This window comes from Helianthus annuus, chromosome 17 (genome assembly GCF_002127325.2).
Source record: "Helianthus annuus cultivar XRQ/B chromosome 17, HanXRQr2.0-SUNRISE, whole genome shotgun sequence".
Taxonomy (NCBI): Eukaryota; Viridiplantae; Streptophyta; class Magnoliopsida; order Asterales; family Asteraceae; genus Helianthus; species Helianthus annuus.
Window position 1 is genome coordinate 182,365,530 of NC_035449.2, and position 21,601 is coordinate 182,387,130.

At 40.2% G+C, this 21,601-nt stretch overlaps 1 protein-coding gene and 2 long non-coding RNA genes across 3 annotated transcripts; all 3 read left to right on the plus strand.

The window, feature by feature from the left end:
* The first annotated feature begins 11,566 nt into the window (after window positions 1-11,566).
* Window positions 11,567-12,814, plus strand: LOC118488957. Its single transcript, XR_004885421.1, has 3 exons — window positions 11,567-11,893; window positions 11,979-12,159; window positions 12,681-12,814. It is a non-coding gene; the product is annotated as an uncharacterized LOC118488957 (long non-coding RNA).
* Window positions 12,815-12,852: 38 nt separating this feature from the next.
* Window positions 12,853-13,363, plus strand: LOC110867520. Its single transcript, XR_002551658.2, has 2 exons — window positions 12,853-13,024; window positions 13,155-13,363. It is a non-coding gene; the product is annotated as an uncharacterized LOC110867520 (long non-coding RNA).
* Window positions 13,364-14,217: 854 nt separating this feature from the next.
* LOC110867267 lies at window positions 14,218-14,941 on the plus strand. The gene is made up of 2 exons (XM_022116392.1): window positions 14,218-14,781; window positions 14,867-14,941. Exons 1-2 carry the CDS (start codon window positions 14,218-14,220, stop codon window positions 14,939-14,941), a joined length of 639 nt encoding a protein of 212 aa, XP_021972084.1.
* The last annotated feature ends 6,660 nt before the right edge of the window (window positions 14,942-21,601 follow it).

Here is a 21,601-nt window from a genome sequence, read left to right on the forward strand (position 1 = left end):
CATCTTCCCATTTCTTTGGCAAGCCATCCTTGCCGGAGATGGTCATCACCATCTGTTCGTCTCTGACGGTTTTGATGAAGTGGTTCCGTGCCATTTGGTCTGCCACGTGACCTATCTCCAGGGATTCCTTGTTGTATCGGACGACGAACGCTTCAAGAGATTCGTCGTCCCTGCGTCAGATATTCATGACGTCCATCGAATCACGTTTGTGACATCGCTGCTGGCTGAATTGTGCGAGGATCTTTGCATGTAAGTCCTCGAATGAGGCCAGTGATCCTACTGGCAAAGAATCGAGCCAAGCCCTGGCCAGACCCGTGAGGGTCTGGGGGAAAAAATGACACCAAGTGGGCTCGTCCCACCTGCCGTTGCACCCTGCGCCCATGAAAATGTTCATGTGATCGTCTGGGTCGGACGAACCGTTGTATTTCCCAATATTAAATGGGAATTCTGTGGTGGTGACATGGGCGTTGGCGATTGCTGGGATGAATTTGGAGTTTTCGGCCGCAGCTTTTGGCCTGTAGGTTTGGCTTTCGGGGCGCTTTGGAGCGCGGAGGTATGTGTTTCGGGGGTGAGTGGGAGGAAAATAGTTGCGTCCTCCGGGTCTGCTGCTAGTGGCATGAGATTCCCCGCAATATGTATGGTCGTCCAAGTCGGTACGGCCATACCCTTCGTGATGGGACTGCGGTCCCAGTCGGCTTTGAATGCCGAAGCCGTGATGGGCTGTGGATTGCCGCCTGTTACCGCCTTGAGGGCCTAGGCGGCTTTGTATTGGGCCTCTGGCACGAGACCCATATGAGGAATCATCCTCATCAATTGTGCGGACCTCACAGTAAGAGGATCCGCGGTCTTCCCGCCTGCTTCGGGAGGCTGGGCGTGAAGGAGTCCTGCCGTCGTATTGTAAAATACGATCCGCATGGGTATGTGGTGCCGGGGTAGGGCCGGCAGATACCTGCGCAGGCTCTGTTGAATGTTGCTGCCAGCAGGGCTGTTTGCTGGTCATACCAGGTATGAAGGTTCATGCCCGGAGGGATCACAGCTGCGTATTGTGACAGGTCGTGTTCAAACGTAAGGGATGCGCCCCTTGCGTTGATGTGCCAATGTGGCCAGGATTTGGGACTGGGGGAATGGTCCCCGCAGGCCCCGTGTTGGTGGGGTTTAGGTTATCCCCATTAGTGTTGTTTAGACGATCAGACATGATCTTTTGAGAGGGAGAGGGATGGTTAAAAAGTGCTAAGAGTAGCGGTGGGCGCCAGTGATGAAACAATGGTTAACCAGGCAGGGTTAACACACTGGTCTCGTCAAGAAGGGTTAATCCCTTCCTCGCGAGGATCGCTGGCTAGATCGTCCGCTGGTTGATCTCCTGCACAAGGAAACAAACCGTGACTCGTAACAAGGAGGATGGGGTGGGGGGTGCTCCTTGTTACCACTCTCCGGCGTGAGAATCAGTTTTGCTTGGGAAGCAAAGTGTGATAGTAGTAGTAGTGAGAGAGTTATGAAGAGATACCGCAAACCTGGTTTGGGGTTGGTATTTATAGCCGAGGAGTGAAAGAGGAGTTGAAGAGACAGACTGACAACGTGCAGCCCTTATGCAGGTGTGTCAGGCTTGTCGGTTGCGGAGATGGTGCCACGTCCTACTGCAGTGCCAGTCTGTTGCTTACGTGTGGTCTGATAGGCGACTGTCGTTGGTGCCACTTGCTCTGTGTTGTCAGTCCCACTTGCTGAGTGCACAAGATGCGGTGCGGTCCGCATCCTGCTTGCGGTAACTCTAGATGTTCCCGCGTCTCATTCTTTGATCAAGAAATACGCGAGATGCGGTGCCAAGCCGCATCGTCGTCCGTGGTGACTGTTGCTGTTATCCAACTCCCTTGTATTGATAGAAGTGTTCACTGGATGCGGTGCTAGGCCGCATCGCTGTGAGTACTTCCATTTTCATACACCAGATGCGGTTCCATGCCGCATTACTATACCGTTCTCATATTCCAGGTAAGTCCTCCTCCATCATTGGGCAGATTGGATTCGACTACTGTGTCTGCGCGTTCCCGGATGGACACAGGTAAGTTGTCAGCTAGTGGGGGTTTTGATAAGGGTAATGGTCACTCGCGGTCGTGCTGACGCGAGATCTGGGACCATACCCCTTCAATCTTGAAGTTGAAGGGTTTATTTTGTTTTAATGGTGCAAGTAACCAAAGTTATAATTCAGATGCTATTCAATGATTTTATCTTTTTTCATTTAATTTAATTTAATTATATGTTTTTTAATATTAATGTAGAAAGACTATTTTGCCATTTTATCAACTTCATTAAGTTGTTGTATCAAAAGCATAAAACATTGTAATTACTTAAATTTTGTTGGTATCCTTGGGAAATTCTTTATAATATAGTATAGATATATGACAGTGTTTATACGAACCACACACCATCAAATAAAACATACATACACACATAGTTGTGTGTAAATTTCATTACTTTGGGATGTTACACGTTGTCGAAGCCTCTGTAAATTTATATAAGTGTAAATCCTAAAAATTTAGGATGTTACAAAAATCATCAAATTCAACCAAAACTCACCTAATCTACAATTCAAATACGGTACAGACGTAAAATTATTGAATGAGGATGAATATGTACGTGAGGGGTGCAAAATATACGCTCTAAATACGTTCCAAAATATGAAATCACAGTATATTAGTGTGTATCGTTTGTGGTGTATACTAGGGACGTCTAGCCCTGGCCCTGGTATATATGCTGACTTGTATGCCACGTACAACTCTTTGTATGCTATGTACAAAGTCATAGGCTAATTAGCATTATAGCCCTGGAATGGGTTGTCTACACACCCTTTTCCAGGGCTGTAACGGTAATTTAGCCTGGTCAAAGATGCTTTAACAAGGAAAATTACCATTATTCCTAGAAAAGGGTCTCTACAATAATATTAAGTTTTTTAAGTTAAGTTTTGTCACACCCTCAAATTCCACATGCGGAGTATTACCACGAGGCGTATGACTGCCCAGGATCTAGCAACCAATCACTTTGAACATTTATCATAAGTAAAATAAAACCATCATCAATATGACTAGTGACGTGACATATAAGTCTAAAACTTAGTAGGCTTGAAATAAAGTTCCAAAACATAGCAAGTTTTAACAAAATAAAGTTCGAATGTTTAGCGGAAGCATTGAGTTCAGAAATAGATTAAAACATAAGTTTAAATGTAGGAATCCGATAACGGATTCTAGACGACCACCACAACGCTCCAGGCATACTCCAGCGCAACATCTACGGACCTGCAAGCATGTAGTAGTGTGTCAACATAAAGTTGGCGAGTTCACGGTTTTCGAAAAGGTTTTTCTCGTTTTGTCCAAAAACATCGTTTTATGAAGTTACCACGAGATTAACACATGCAGTGGGGTGCTACCCTATTTAAATGTATAAATGAACCAACCACTAAACTGTGCAATACCGAAACTTTGACGTAATTGTTATTTCGCCCTTTTGATCAATGTCTACCGTCACTGACCAGAATTCCTAGATAATAGTTCACGCCCGTCCTCCTCCAAAGGCATGGTGTGAGGTTGTCAAACCTAATAGCGCTATCAACTAGTATCCTGTCCGCCTCGCACGGCGATTAATTGGTATAAGTGAAAAAAGGGGCTTTTATGGTAAAATTTCGTTTAGTGTATGAAGTTCCCAACCACCGGGAATATGTGAAGTTCCCAAACCACCGGGAATATATGAAGTTCCCGTCCTAACGGGAATATATATTGAGTTCCCAACCCACCGGGATTGCATGCTTTTATTTGTAGTGTGAACTCACCTTAGGTTGCTCGGTAGATAATACGTTTATCCTAAACTTGGTCAACCACGTCCTATAACGGTTACCAATCGTTAGGACCGTATGCAAGTAGTTCACATATAACACGTATTTCACAAGTAGTGTACAAACAATACACAACATGTATTTCGTACCACAAGTATGTTTATACAAATAAGTTTGCACAAGTATTATAACAATAGTAGTGAAAACAGTGTCGAATGTGCGGCCTCATGGGTCCAATATAAGCAGCCCAAGTGTGCGGTCTATATACAACATGGGTTTTTTTTTTACAAACAGTGCAGCCCAGATGGATTGTAGCCCAACAGTTGAAGTCTAATAGTAGACTTGTACGCCAACAGTTTAAGTGTGCGACTTGAAACAGTTTGTGCTACAATGATCCAAAGAGTACGATCCATTTAATAAGTGTGCGACTTATTCTAAAAACATGGATTTCACCACTGTGCGGCCCCATAGTGCACATGTGGCCCAAATAAATGGAGCCTATTAGGTGCGTGCATGTTCAATACTTAGTGTGCGGTTGCAAACGGTTTGTGCGACCAGAACAAAAAGTGTATGATACAATCAGTGGGACCAGACAGGGAGTGTGCGGTCATACTACATCTTGTCGTACAAGGTTTTGAAGTGTGCGATATTCATATATCAACATATAATATTCATGCTTCAATCATATATCATTCCAATAAGTTATACTATATGCTTATGAAATTGTACATTCCTTAACCATCTAAGATCACACATACTAGGATCAAATAGATAGGACAAAAACATTTAGCATAAAATTTTCAAATCGTGCAATACTCAAGTGGGTTGTACCTCATGCATACTATTAGATAAACATTTTGTATTTAGATGTACCTATTTGTAATTCCTTTATTCTTGTACACCTTTTTTGTAAGTTTTGTTATTATTTATACACATCTCCTCTTATGAGGAGATCATTCACAATCAAATTCATTCATGGTATCAGCCTAGTAGTTGAGCTCCCCATCTTTTCTCCTTCTTTTTCACTATCTTTCCCTCTCCCTCTCGTTCTCTATTCCCTTCTCTTTTGTTGCTGCCATGGCTTCATCATCTACAGACCTTCATCTTCCCCTATCTTCTGTCTTTCATATGATCACAATCAAATTATCATCTTCAAATTACTTGTATTGGAAAACACAAAATGAGACAATACTTTTATATCAAAAGCTTCTGAATTATGTTGATGGGTCTCAATCTGCCCCATCTCCTACTATTGTTCAAGGTGATAAAACTATTGACAATCCTGAATTTAAGAACTGGGTCGCGAATGATCAGCAAACTATCATCATCCTTCATGCTTCTTTAACTGAAGAGGCAGTTTCCGTTATTGTCGGATTAACATCCGCGAGACAAATATGGGTCGCATTGGAAGCCGCTTATGCAAACTCCTCTATTGAACGCATTCAGAATTTGCGCGACCAACTCCGTCAAACCACAAAAGGCAACAAACGGTTGCAGAATTTGGTCGTTTCTTCAAGTCTCTTTGCGATCAACTTGCGGCCATTGGTCACCCTGTCGAGACAACCGACCAAATTCACTGGTTTCTTTGTGGGTTAGGTCCTTCATTTGAAATGTTTTCAACATCGGTACGTTCCGCTACTCCACTTCCATCTTTTACAAACTTATCAGCCAAGGTCGAGAGCCATGAGTTTTTTTATCAAAAGTACACCTACCGTTGCTTTTTCTGCTCAGTCCTCTAAACCCGCTGGAAATTTTGTTCCGACTCGTGGTCAATTTAGACCACCAAATTGGGGTCGTGGGTCTTATCCACATCCTTAGGGACAGCCCAATTTCCGTCCCCGTAGGCCTCCTCATTGCCAACTTTGCAGGACCCAAGGGCATTATGCTAATGCTTGTCCCAGTCTTGCTTCATATGCTGCGAATGCTCCTACTTCTACTCCATCAGAAGACACTCTGGCCCGTGCGTTTCATGCACAGTGTCATGTCAATACTACTGGACCAGATTGGTTTGTTTCTGACACTGGTGCAACGGACCATATGGTTCCAAACCCGGCTACGGTAGCAAACCCCTCCCCAACAAAAGGTAATGAACATGTTTTCTTTGGTAATGGTCAAGCTCTTCCGGTCTCTCACACGGGTAATATGTGTCTTTTCGGATCCCTTAATTTAAATAATGTGTTAGTGGTTCCTAAACTTACTCACAGTCTTCTATCTGTGAGCAAACTTACCAAAGACAATCAAGTTGATGTTATATTCTCATATCCTCATTTTTTGATTCAGGATCGCCAAACGAAACAGGTTCTAGCCAAAGGCTACCATGAAGATGGATTGTATGTTCATCACACCAAGCATGAAGCGTTTGTTGCCTCCTCCTTTTGTCCTAAAGCCTCTTTTGATGTTTGGCACTCTCGCTTAGGACATGCTTCTTTGGATATTTTACTTATGTTAAATAAACTTGGTCGTTTAAGTTTGACATCTATTTTGCCAAAACCCGACCTTTGCTCTCCTTGTCAAATGGCAAAGGCGAAACGACTACCTTTTAATAATAATGTTAGGCGTGCTTTGCATCCATTGGAGTTGGCTCATTGCTGCGATTTATGGGGACCATCACCGGTAAAGTCCGTTGACAATTATTTATATTAGGCCATTTTTATCGATGATTTCTCATGATTCTCATGGCTTATCCTTTACGTGCAAAATCAGAATTTTATGATGCTTTATCCGTTTTCATGACCTTTGTGCAAACACAATTTTCCACCAAAATTAAAACTTTCCAAAGTGACGGGGAACCGAGTTTGTTAATCATCGTGTTCACAAATTATTTATTTGAATCAAACGGAACCTTACATTGTTTGTCATGTCCATATACTCCCGAACAAAATGGACGCGCCGAACGAAAGCATCGACATGTTGTTGAGACAGGTCTTGCCATGTTATTTCATGCAAAATTACCATCGAAATTTTGGATGGATGCCTTTACTTCAGCAATATATATTATAAATCGGCTTCCGACTTCCTTACTTAAAGGAAAATCATTGTTCGAAGTTTTGTACACCAAACCACCTACATATGCGTCTCTTCGTGCTTTTGGTTGTCGAGTGTATCCTCTTCTACGTGACTATGCTCCGAACAAACTATCTCCTCAGAGTCTCCCATGTATCTTCATTGGGTATAGCTCAAAGTATAAGGGATATTGTTGTCTTGATCCATCCACATCCCGTGTCTATGTTACCAGACATGCACGCTTTGATGAAACCTTGTTTCCGTTTACAGGGTCCTCTCAAGAAACACCAATTTCACAACTTCAAGTGACCACTTTTTTTAGACTTTGGTTATGTAACCTCACATAACAACCCTATTGAAACACCAAATCCACCCCCACCTATAATGTCTCAACCACCAAACGAAATTCCTTCTCCTTGCACTTTATGCATAGACACTAAATCAACACCTACTCCGTTTTTTGCCTCGCTACCCATTGTCCCAACTCCTCAACCACCTGTACCGAACCCCACTCCCTCAACAGACTCATCTCCCACTTCCTCATGAAACTCATCTCCACCCTCCTCTCCTCCTACTGCCTCCTCAGCCTCACCCCCACCACCGCCCCCACCACCACCTCCTATACCCACTCACCCAATGATTACTCGTACCAAGTCTGGTATTTTTAAACCCCGTCATCATGCCGAATTATCGCACGTTGTAATGCTTCCTCTACATAAAACTCTTTTTGCTTCTTCTGATCCAACAACTTTCCGCACTGCCTCAAAGCATGAAAAATGGAACATTGCCCTGCAACATGAGCTTGATGCTCTTCATAAAAACAACACCTGGACGTTGGTTCCGAGACCTACAAATAGAAATATTGTTGGCTCCAAATCGATTTATCAGACCAAGTTTCATTCGGACGGTTCTATTGACCGTTACAAGGCACGTCTTGTTGCTCAAGGTTATAGTCAAATTCCGGGTTTGGATTACTCTCATACTTTTAGCCCCGTCGTGAAGGCTACTACGGTGAGAGTTGTTATTTCCTTGGCCGTTATTAACAATTGGAAATTGCATCAATTAGATGTTAATAACGCCTTTTTGCATGGCCATCTCACCGAAAGTGTTTACATGGAACAACCTCCGGGATTTGTAAATACCAAATTTCCGAATCATGTTTGCAAGCTAAATAAGGCTTTATATGGCCTCAAACAAGCACCTCGTGCTTGGTTCCATAATCCTAGTTCCTTTCTCACTCCCCACGGTTTTTCGTGCAGTCTTGCGGATCCATCTCTCTTTGTTTATAAAAACGAATCTTGTATCATGTACTTGTTAGTGTATGTTGATGAATAGATAGGACAAATACATTTAGCATAAAATTTTCAAATCGTGCAATCCCCAAGTGGGTTGTACCTCATGCATACATATTTGTACACACCATGGAATTACAAGATCAAGTATTCAAAAGAAACCCTAGTTTTATCATATGAACTTCATATTCATGTTTTCAAATTAAACCAACAAATAAACCCATCATTTAAGAGAAAGAAACCCAGATCTATGCTCATGCCAAAAACCATATCGCCAATCCTCGAAGCACTTCCGATTCACCGGATATCAGACTCGCACACATAACAATACTATCATCATCCTTAACCACTTAGTCGAAGTCATCATTTCCATTTGCTTTTCACATAACACAACATACAATCATTCCCTATTTTCTAATCATACAGACAAGCATAACCAGGTTGTGCCCTGGGCATGTGCAGTTGTACATTCAAAGAAAAACCCGGCATCGCACTTTCAATCATGAACAGAGCAAACATCAACGTGAACAAAACATTATTGGCATACAGAAGCATTAACATGAATCATTATCGTTATCATTTGTAATTACCCTATCGACTCAGCCTTATATATTTCTATCAAATATCAAGCTTTACATGAAATCATCATTCATCAGTAGATTTATTTCGAGCATAACAGTGTTTAGTTCATTGTTTAACATTTAATCATGTATACATTCATCGTGTTAGAATTATTAAACTTTATTATGTTTTATATGTATATAATCGAACTTATAAGTATATATGATATGCACTCGAATATTAGATATAAGCTTATGTAATTTCCGGTATGATAAGCGGGTGAATATTTCGAATAACTGCCAACTGCCGGAGGCAGTTACTCGCCAAAATTCAACTGCCAAGACATTATGTATTTATTCATGATTACCGACAACATTGTCGGATATCAAGACATTCAAGTTTTGCTAGAATTGTCCATCATTCTTTCGATATTCATTGTTTTTCATTCTTCATTTTGCACTATGGAAATCCAATTCAGATCACTCACAAATAAGAACCCAATCACATCACATGAATCCGCTGCAGATGTGACTTCTGATCCCCAACATAGTGGTATTAGAGCATCATTGGGGAAGAAGAAGACTGAAATCAAATCCACTTCCACTTTATTGCCATGCCAACACTGCACAGATGAGATGAACGGCAAGAACAAGCGAATTCCTCGAGAGAAAACATGTTATTACTGTCACCAACCGGGGCACCAAATTTATTCATTTCAGAAGAATGAAACTGACGAGGCAACCCAATTGATCCGACAGGCAATGAATACGGGAATACAGAAACAAGAAGAAGAAATATGTAATCATCAGGAGATGATTGTTGTCGGTACCGAAGGAGGGCTATGGAGCGATATTTGGTACGTTAGTTCTGTATTTACACATCACATTACCGGAAATCTAAATGTGTTTAAACGCATTAAACATATTGTTGGGGTTGATATATGGTCTGGGGGAAACAACTTCTTGTTCACACGAGGGGTTGGATCGGTTGAAATTAAAACATGCAATGAAACAATGAGAATACAAAGCGTTTTTTTATTCTCTGGAGTTAGATCGGAACGTTTTAAGCATGGATCAATTGACCTTGCAAGGCTACACCGTCAATAAGGCCGGTGATACTTGCAGAATTTATCCTATGTTTTCAACTCCGGTGAACAACTCCGTGAATGATGTAAGTGGTCTGACAAGGGAAGAAGAAATTGGGTTAACTGAAAAACAGGGCATACTCGATGTGAGTGTTTATGATGATGAATTCAAGGAACGATACTTGAACTCCTATTTCGAAGAATTAAATCTGTCTTCGCAAGTGACGGATTGGAGTTTAATGATCGTTAAAGCAATGGAATTCCACGAATTTTCCGACTGCAAGGCTCTTCTGGATTTAATCGATGATAGAGAGTTTGTTTTTAAGTACAAACACACATTGGAGTCAAAATTTGAGGAGATGGTGAAATGGTTTCTGATCGATTATATGGGAATATCCTCAAGACCAATTCCTCCATTTGCTCCAAACAAAAGAAGGATAGACCTGTTAAGTCTGTATATATTGATGGCAAGAGAAGGTGGCTACCGGGAAGTTACAACAGAAAATCTATGGCCTGCAATAGCAAAAGATCTAGGATTTGGTTACGAAGACGGAGATTACATGAGGGTTATTTATGCCGTGTATCTCGATATCCTAGAGTATTATTACAAATTTAAAACGGTTCAAGGAAAAGTGCATGACAAGGAGATGGTGATTGAGGAAGAAGGGTCCTCTCATGGCTGCCATAGGAGACGGAAAAGTGCAAGTGATCTTCAACAGGAACCTGCTGCATCGGCTCAATTTGCACTCTTTACCAGAAACAATGAAGATGACTGGAATCAACTGAAGAAGAGGAAACGTTTCAACTTCAATCACGCAAGATGGGCTGTCGAAGAAGCCAACCGGAGTGTCATGGAGCAAGCTTGGAAATATAACTAAAGTTTAAGGGGGGTTATGTTAGAATTATTAAACTTTATTATGTTTTATATGTATTTAATCGAACTTATAAGTAGATATGATATGCACTCGAATATTAGATGATAAGCTTATGTAATTTCCGGTATGATAAGCGGGTGAATATTTTCGAATAACTGCCGGAGGCAGTTACCCGCCAAAATTCAACCGCCAAAACATTATGTATTTATTCATGATTGCCGGCAACATTGTCGGATATCAAGACATTCAAGTTCTGCTAGAATTGTTCATCATTCTTTCGATATTCATTGTTTTTCATTCATCATTTTGCACTATGGAAATCCAATTCGGATCACTCACAAACAAGAACCCAATCACATCACATGACTGCTGCAAATGTGACTTCTGATCCCCAACACATCGCATACAAAAATCATCGTTCAGACATTATGATCCCGCCTTATGGCCAAAACACCTTTAAGATGCCTGGGCACTGTATTACGGCAGTGGCTTAGAACCAGACCACGAAGTTCCATTTTTTTGCTCTTTTTAGATCATTCGACCTCCTCCTGGTTTCTTATTTAAACATCCTATAAGCCCGCCAAACCTACATTTTATTGTAGTTAAACAATTCCAATTGAATAAACAATTCCAATTTAATACTTAAAAAGTGGATAGTGTTTGTGGGTTGACCAATCAACTTGTTTTGACAAATTACCCGCCACGACTCATTGCCACAGCGCCTCTATAAATGGGTTTGGGCTGGGACTAAACGGGTTCAGGTCGTACACAAGTTGACATGACTTACCCGTTTATTAAACGGTTTGGGCTGGGTGGCCTGACCAACCAATTTTCAACATTAAAACCTGTTTAAAATAGTATTAAGAAATTATAAATTATAAATTTAATCCATCAACCTGGCCTCAACATGTCTAAAACTTGAAAAGATCGACTATTTGCTTAAGATAGTGCTTTCACATACAAAGGACAATTAAACGTCACATATTCACAAATTATTACTTTGTTACTTTTTCGAACAAAAGGCATATAGTCACATTTGATTTGTTAGTTTTTTATGGAATAAAAAACCAAACATACAATAATTTTTATATGGTATATCGTTTTTGGATAATAATTATTATGTTTATGATTTCTGTTCACAGAGGATATACGCCTCAACTTAGCTGATAAATCTTTTATTGATCACCTGTGTTAAGGCTGAACCAACCGGTAAAACATTCCTAACCAAAGATACAAGAGAAGCATTGCTGTGATTATGTCTGTAAGTTCTATTATCTACTTAGCTATTATATATTTCGCTTTTCGTCTTTGAAAACTGATAATTTATCTCCTTTGGGATGAATCAGTTTTACGTATGAACTGGAGTGGTTTGGCTCATAGTCACATGGATCGTGGTACGCTCCGGTATGCGGTACGAAAAGTGGTACATGGTTCGTGCCTTTCTAAAATTCATCGAGTACCTACGTGTTATTAAATCGAGGACAAACTTATTTGGAATGGCATTTGTTGAACCCATTGTCACATCTGGTAAGTAATTCTTTTGGATTTACTAAGATAACTTCATGGTAAGTTGCAAGTAATTATCATTTTCTAAGTAGAAGCTTTCTAATGTTAGCGAGTCAACCCCAACTCGACCCGTTCTACAAAAAATGACATTTTTTGACATGTGTAACCAAAAAGTTTAGCTAGAGGGGGAACAGGTCAAACGGTTAGGTGTTTCCAATGAGTATATTCTCAGAATTCTTCCATTCAAAGAATTAAATTTCCACTCGAGTCATAGTTTGCTGCGTTTAAAGCCAACTGATGATGAAGGCTGGTTGCCTTTAATGACTAGAAGTTTTGGATACAATTTTAGGTTTGAGCTTCATGTGAACTTTTTGAATTTGCTACGCTGTTGTAATTATTTTTTACACACCCTATCGAGATTATCAAAGTAGTTTTATGAATCTTTACACAACCTCATACATCAAATGTTGTTAGTACCTACAAATATGACTTGTTTTAATTACACCCAACGACTAATGTTGTCGCGTTTTTCTTGAAAACAGGGGACACGAGATGAACGACACAAAAATTTTAACCCATATTCAACAGTTTTCACACATACGTTTCATCAAGAACCTACATGTTATTAAGCCGAGGACAATTTGGTTTAGCGCGCAGCAACGCGCACAGGGTATAAAACTAGTTCCCAATAAAAGCCGAATGTTGACAACAACTAGGATAGTGCGTAGTTGGTGTGCCTCGCTGCACCTTAGCACCTAGGTACGTGCCTCACATGCTTTTGACAACATAGCTTGAATGTCATTTTTATGCTTTTGTAACGCCAAATTTTGATGAATTCATGAAGGAGATAGCTTACGAAGGAGTTGAAATACTTGACAATGATAATGTAAGTTTAGGCATATTTTAGTCTGTATATTAGAGAAATATGTACTTATATATCCAAAGAAATTATTAAATTCATATATTAGGATTAAATTTTGATTTTTAAGATTTATTTTATTTAATCGTTGTCTCAGGTTGGGAAAGGAGTAGAGGAATACTCGGCTGCGGATATAGATGGCATTCGTGAAGATTGGTCGACTTGTGCGGTTACCTCTATTTTTAAGTGACAAATCGTATTTTAGGTGTTGACGATGTATTGACAAACAATTCTTTTTTTTTTGTTAACGTTAAAATATTTGTAGTATACTTGACAAATGATTATGTAATGGATTGTTTTGGTATACATATGTGTGTGTATATTTGTTTTATGAAAAAGATTTATTGTTTTTGTTATTATACATGTATCCAGGGCAAATTAGTAATTTTATAAAAAAAATTTATACAATTAAAAACATTGGACGCGTAAATGAATGTCATACGTATGTGTCATAAATGCTTGTCATGAACGTGTGTCATTAAAAAGTGTCATAATAAAATGAGTGTCATGAATGTGTGTCATTAAAAGGTATCATAAAATGCGTGTCATGAATGCGTGTCATGAAATGTGTGTCATTAAATGTGTGTCATAAAAACATAAACATGACACACAAATGCATGTCATGTTAATTTTATGACTCCTCAATCAACGACTTTCATTTGCGTGTCATAAAGACCCTTTTATGACACGCAATGCATGTCAATAAATGTGTTTTTTCTAGTAGTGCTTAAAACCTTAAAACCTGTAATACTAAGCACTTAGACTCCCTCATTAGCATTCCACCACACATTTATCAGTAAGATTTACACTTAAGTGCAAAATCTATAGTTAAAAATCTAATGTTTGCCTAGCCATCCTGATACACCATCGTTTAGTGTTTGCTGGCATATATAGTGATTTTAAAAAAGTGTGACATTTACACTTAAATGTAACGTTTACAACTAAGTGTAACATCTACACTAAATTGCTTAACGTTTACGCTTTAAATTAAATTTTGCCTTGCCACCATGATACGCCACCGTTTAGTGTTGGTGTAGCATATATAATGATTTGCGGCGATTATCGCATAATTGTAGAGATTAGAAAACCCTAGTTCCTGCTGCCTCTTCAAGCACAAAAATCTCCAAGAAGAAACTCGCAACAACATTCAAGTCTTGTGGATGGAGCAATCTAAAAATCTGCACAATTTCACTTTCCCTACAGGGTTGAGGTGGGGGAAACAACATCTATTGAGATGCATTGATCCAGTTCCTGCAATGCATGTGTTTGAAGATAATGAATCTTCAGATTTAGGCGAGGCTAACCAGAACCCTTCTGCGGGACAACCTAGATCCACCTATGATCGGCAAAAGAAGTTGGATTTTGGGCAGAATTCATCATCTTCTTCGATCAAGGCGTCTTCACCCCCAAATGAAGGTGAAGAGAACTCACCGCCTCCAAAATACAAATGTTTGAAAAAATTGACATCCAAAGCCTCATCGCCATCGTCTTCGCCTGCGATTCACTCAAAAGATGGGGCTGATGGAGGAAACATTGCCGAGGCTGATGGTCGGAGATGGATGAAAACGAGGCCTAGAAGGAACCTTGATAAAAAGGAAGAAAGACCGAAATTTTCAATCCAGCTATCACGTAAGGAAATTGAAGAAGATTTCATTGCGATGACAGGGAAGAAACCACCAAGAAAACCTAATAAACCACCTAGAAGTCTTCAGGTTAAACTAGATGTAAGAAATCTTTTATCCCAACTCATGAATTTTCAGCCCAATCAATCTTTAAAGGGTTAACAAATCTTGTTGATTGATTTCACAGGCTCTATCTCCTGGTTTACACCTGTCTAAAGTTCATAAGGATCGATACAAAGTGAACGAAAATGGAAAGATGTGAAGCTAGCTGCTGTGTGATCGATCAAAGATTTGTTGGTGTTTTGGATAGTAGATAGTAAGCTATAACTGACTGCAATGTTGTTTGTGCTTAGTGAATTACCTTCACTAGGGTTTACTTTCTTGTCAGAGATTTTGAATCTTTAAAATTTCAAACTTAGGTATGGTTTATTTATGGTGTTTCTGTTGTTGTTTCCTGCATTTTTAAATGATGTTTGTGGGTGTTTAATGTTCATCTAATTGAAGATCGTTATGGTAATCAAGATCATCCGAGTTACACGTATGGGCCTCGGGCCGGTTTAATGTTTATTAGTTTTAGTTTATTTAGTAATGGGTCAAACAATTGTTTATGTTATGTTTATATTTGGGCCGTAGGCCACATGAACGGGTCGAACTAGTATGTTATGTCTAGTCCAGTAGTTAGCGGTTAACACAAGGAATTTGGGTCGGAGTTTATGAAACGTCACGTCCCCTTATCAGCGAATAACCACCAGGCGGTTATTGTGGAACATCACAACCGTTCGTGAAACGGTGTGACTGGGAAACGACGTGACCATTCATTCCTATAAAAGCCGGCTGCCAAACTTCCTTGTCATTCGGTCAGTTAGTTAGTTTGTAATCAAGAACGTGTGTTTACATTCGGTTATCATATTCAAGTTCTAGTATCATTCAAAGTTCAATTAGGTTAGTTTGTTTTGCAAATCTGTTTTCGTTTCAATTCATCATGAACACTTGTGAATGTTGTGGGTTGTTCGTAAATGATTGTGTATGTGGTCACAATACCATCCGTTCCGATTGGTCCTGGGTTTCCGATGACGATGATACCAACATTGGTATCAGAGCCAAAGGTTTAACAGGAAGCGGAAGGGATTGTGATCAAGAAGAAAACCGAGTTCGTGGAAACAAAGGGAAATCGGTTATGACCGATTATGGTGAAGATGTGTTTGTTCGTAGTGGAGAGTGCGGCCGGGCGGCGGAAGCGGATGAGTACGCGCATGGGAAGCCAACCATGCGGACCGGGGTATCACCAATGAAAAAGTTTCCAAAGAAAGTATTCCAAAAGGGTTTCACGAAGAAGTACGGGAAGAAACCTAATGCACCAGTGGGTAGGCCAAGAAAACCGGGGGTTCGGTGTTTCAAGTGCAAGAAGTTTGGCCACATCGCGTCAATTTGCCCTAGTAAGTATATTATACTATCACCATTACCAGTCGAGTGTGATTATATTGTGAAGGATACTTGCGGGGGTAAATGGGATTCAATCTGGGTTGTGGATCCCACGTTTAAGACGCATATGACGGGAAACCGTAATTTGTTCAAGTGTTTCAAGAGACACTTCGGGGTTGTAACGAATGAAAGCAAGAAAGACGTTTCGTTTGTTCATGGAATTGGTGAAGTAAGGGTGCCGGTGGACGGCAAGGATAAGACAATCCCGTGTGTTAGTTACGCACCAAAACTTGACAGGAATGTTCTAAGTTTGGAACAACTCCTGTTTCAAGGGATTGAGACGGTTACTATGGGTGAGAAGTGCGTATTAAAGAAGATGTTCGGTTGTCGATCAAAGGGGTTCGACATATACGAAGATAAGTCGGAAACGGATCTGGAACAAGATTATCTTAACACTTTCTACGATAATCTCGGGGTCGATAATGGGTACAAGAAAGAGAAAGAAGAGTTTCAAGAGTGTCTGGGGGATTATTATGAACGAGAATTCGAGAAGTCAAAAAATAAAAAGAAAGTGTACGATGAACGCCCAAACGCTAGGAAGGTTGTGTACTCGAAGAAAGCAAAGAAGGCTTTATTGATCTACATCGAAGGCGAGAAGGATAATCCACGCCAATCAATGCAAATGCTTTGGGAACGGGCAATAACCCTCTCTCAACTCGAGGAGGACGTTGTTGAAAGGGGGTTAATCATGGAAAGTTGCATTGAACCAGGGGATCTTATCACACTACACGAAGAAATCAAGAAGCACCCAAGATTCTTCGACGCACCGTTCGAATAAATTTTGGTTTGGTTCATCACGGACTTTCTAGGGATTGTTTGTGAAAAAGCAATGCCGCCGGAGTTAATTGATGGACATGATCTTAGCCTCATACTACTACACCGCATCGTGAAGCACAACGGTGGGTTTGATGAGATAATGGAGAAAGACAAGTGGGGCGAGATATCGGTGAAATATGGCTACGACGCGGATGACGCTTACGAGATGAAGGTCGCCTTCATTTATTATCTAGAGTTGGTCGAATGGTATTTTGATTACATCAAGAAGGAGCGTGCAAGAGAGAAAGTTGGCATGGCCGAAAGCTCAAGCAATTGCGGATGGATCGATGATTCAAGCGACGATGACATGGTGGTCAAGATCGAGGTCACCAAAAATTGCAAGGAGTGATCGTGATCGAAGGGCTCGGATGTTCTTGCTTAAGGCGGAGAATGAAGATCGTTATGGTAATCAAGATCATCCGAGTTACACGTATGGGCCTCGGGCCGGTTTAATGTTTATTAGTTTTAGTTTATTTAGTAATGGGTCAAACAATTGTTTATGTTATGTTTATATTTGGGTCGTAGGACACATGAACGGGTCGAACTAGTATGTTATGTCTAGTCCAGTAGTTAGCGGTTAACACAAGGAATTTGGGCCGGAGTTTATGAAACGTCACGTCCCCTTATCAGCGAATAACCACCAGGCGGTTATTGTGGAACATCACAACCGTTCGTGAAACGGTGTGACTGGGAAACGACGTGACCATTCATTCCTATAAAAGCCGGCTGCCAAACTTCCTTGTCATTCGGTCAGTTAGTTAGTTTGTAATCAAGAACGTCTGTTTACATTCGGTTATCATATTCAAGTTCTAGTATCATTCAAAGTTCAATTCGGTTAGTTTGTTTTGCAAATCTGTTTTCGTTTCAATTCATCATGAACACTTGTGAATGTTGTGGGTTGTTCGTAAATGATTGTGTATGTGGTCACAATACCATCCGTTCCGATTGGTCCTGGGTTTCCGATGACGATGATACCAACACTAATTGCAGAAACTATGTAGTTTAGGAATGGTGAGATTGCCTTCCATGTTGAATTCATTTGTATATATGTTCGTATCAGGTATAGACTCTGGTATAGACTCTGTTAATTTGCTTGTATGGAGTAATCTATGTATCTAAAGTTAATTATTTAGTAAAATATGTTATTAGTTACGACGTTAATATGAAATAAATGTCGGAAGATCTGATTCCGAAGGATAAATTGTGATGTTGTTTTGTTGAACACATATTTTATTCAAGATTATTTGTTAGCATAATTTTGAAGTAAAATTGCGAAGGTATAATAAAAAATACAAAAATGAAACATGTTATTTTGTAAGAGAACGAGTCGAGTCACAAGAAATAAAGCCGGTTCATGTTCACACCAAATCTCAAATCGCGGACCTTTTTACAAAGCCCTTGGGAGCCCGACAACTACAACTGTTACTTGACAAGATGGGCATTCGTAATCCTCATGCTCCAACTTGAGAGGGAGTATAGGAAGGGATTATTTTTCGGTTTTATTTTAGCCTAATATTGTTTTCTTTTTACTTGATTAAGTTTCCTTATTTGAGGGCTTAATCTTAGGCTAATTGGTTTTATACCTGTATATATGATCGTATCCTTTGGTGAATGAAACAAGATTGGAGATACCAAAATTCTATATGGTATCAGAGCGTGGTTTCCAATCCGCTCGACCAAAAACTCACGAACCCTAATTCTGTCGCCGTCTGCTCACTACCATGGCCGGCGACGACCAGAACAAAACCAACCCAAGTAACCCTGCTGCCGACCACACTTCTCCATACTATCTCAACCCGTCAGACTACCCGAGGCAGATGCACGTGAACGAAGCCTTGAACGACAACAACTATCTTGATTGGATACAAGAGATGGAGAATTTTCTGTTCGCCAAAAACAAAATAGGTTTCATTGATGGAACCTTGAAGAAACCAGAGGAAAAAGACACTAATCATATGTCATGGTTACGCTGCGACGCCATGATTAAAGGATGGCTAACCACAGCCATGGAGAAAGAAATCAGGGTTAGCGTGAAGTATGCTAATTCTGCAAGAGAAATATGGATTGATTTACAAGAACGTTTCGGGAAAGAGAGTGCCCCTAGGGCGTATGAACTGAAGCAATTGCTGGTGACAACAAAACAAGAAGGGTCTTCTGTATCAGCATACTACACAAGACGGAGAACCTTATGGGATGAAATAGGTTCAGTTTTTTCTGTGCCAAAATGTTCCTGTATAGGTTGCACGTGTGGTATTAGCAAAAGGATGGCTGAATCAAAAGATAAAAAGATGTTGTACGAGTTTCTGCTTGGACTCGACAGTGAATTCTCAACCATCAGAACCCAAATCCTCGCCATGAAACCCGTTCCTGTCTTAAGCGAAGCATACCATCTCGTTGCAGAAGATGAGCAACAAAGAGCGGTATCCACGGGAAAAAGGACAAACACCGATTCCGTTGCGTTTCAAGCTTCCATGAAGCGTGATAGTTCTGTTGCCACGCAAAACAGAAGCGGGCCAAAGATCAACAGGAAGCCCAACAACGACAAGTTGGAACATTGTGATTTTTGCAGAAAAGACGGGCACAATCGTGACGGTTGTTTCAAACGCATTGGATATCTGGAATGGTGGCCTGGGAAGACGAAACTAGATAAAGGACGCGCAAAGGCTGCTTGTGTTGAAGCTAGTGACAACAAGGATGAATCGAGCCCGATTCCGGGGTTAAATGGCGAACAATATAAGCAGTTTGTCTACATGTTCACTGTGAAGGATTCTTCTAATCTCGAAATAACCCAACCGATGGCGAATATGGCAGGTAGATTGGACGATGGTAGCAAATGGATTGTAGACTCGGGTTGTACCGAGCATATAACCCCCATTCTTGATTCGTTTCATGGCAACATCGAAACAACACGTGAACTACCCGTGACAATTCCTAACGGTGACTCTATACCCGTTAAAGGGAAAGGGTCGTGCACCTTGTCAAACGGGATTAAAATCAGTGATGTCTTATACATTCCTGAATTTACTTGCAATTTATTATCGGTCAGTCGTTTAACCCGAGACCTTGATTGCACAGTAACATTTTTTCCGGATTTTTTTATCATGCAGGACTTGAGTTCAAGGAAATTGATTGGAACGGGTAAATGTCAACAAGGTCTATACCGGATGAGGATGGTGGGACGAGAAAAGATGGCTATAGCGGTTGGAAATGACGTGTGGCATCGACGTTTGGGGCATGCTTCACATAGTAAACTTTCGTTTCTTGATTTTGTTTCTTTTAAGAACAATGGTGATGTTTGTGATTCATGTGAGAAAGCAAAATTTACTAGATTGCCTTTTATTTCAAGTTCTATTAAGACAGAGCAATGTTTTGAACTTTTGCATTGTGATATATGGGGAAAATATCGCACACGCACTTTAACAGGGGCAAACTATTTTTTAACTATAGTTGACTATTTTAGTCGGTCTGTTTGGGTCTACCTTTTAAAACGAAAGTCGGATGCAAGTGATTTCTTAATCGCCTTTCATAAAATGATCAAAACGCAGTTTGCCAAAAGTGTGAAAAGGATACCGTGTGATGTGATAATGGAGGGGAATTCACATCAAACCGAATGGCAAATTTTTACAATGAGGAAGGTATCTTACTTGAAACCACAAGTCCCCATACCCCGCAACAAAACGGTGTTGTCGAAGGAAACACCGACACTTGCTCGAAACCGCAAGAGCCTTAAAATTTGAAGCAAGATTACCATCCAATTTTTGGGGCGAGTGTATTCTAACCGCAGCCTACATAATAAATAGGCTCCCATCCAAAACAATAAATAATGTGACCCCTTATGAGCTCGTTTACAACCGAAAACCGAACTATGACCACATGAGAATATTTGGTTGTCTCGCCTACTACCAAAGTGTCGAGACGAGGGGCGACAAGTTCGTAGAAAGAGGGAGACCGGGAATATTCCTAGGTTACCCACATGGGACAAAGGGGTACAAGGTGTTCGACATTAAAAATAAAAATAATCCCTTCCTATACAATCAAAGGCATTGTTGCTCATTATTTCATTAAGATGCAAGTCAATGGTTCAAATGATATGTAGTCTGCAAATATCAAATATTTTAAACATATTTTTTTTATTATATATTTCATATGTTTTACACAAAGTATATTAATCTTGGTGTAGGTGTCATGATCTTATGCTTACTATCGATTTCATCCAACAACTAGCCAAATTTTTATTTTTAAGGTTTAGCTTCTAACTCTATACCTTGCAGTGATTGCTATAGTCACCAAGTGTAAAATCATAAAGTCATTATGGTTTGGTTCTTTAAGTGTATCCATTACAATCTAAATCAACCACCTTTGACAGTAGATGGATATATTTGCTTTGTTGACCTTTGTGTGTCTTGCTTCATGCATTTTCTTTTTCAAGCTGCTAACATGTCTGGGTTACGAATGTATCTCTTTATCTCTTGCTTGCCCATGGCAAATTTTTTTAATTATATGATATTTTCTCTAGTTTACAAAGTTCTTGATTAGAGAAATGTTTCCCTTTCTGCTACTCTTTCAATTATTTTTGAGTTTTATTCATGTCTCTGGTGACATGTGATCAGTATACAAACTATAA

Coding starts and splice junctions, on each gene's coding strand:
- LOC110867267 (XM_022116392.1), top strand. CDS start 14,218: ATGGAGCAATCTAAAAATCTGCACAATTTCACTTTCCCTACAGGGTTG. Junction 14,782..14,866: donor GTCTTCAGGTTAAACTAGAT/GTAAGAAATCTT, acceptor TTGATTTCACAG/GCTCTATCTCCTGGTTTACA.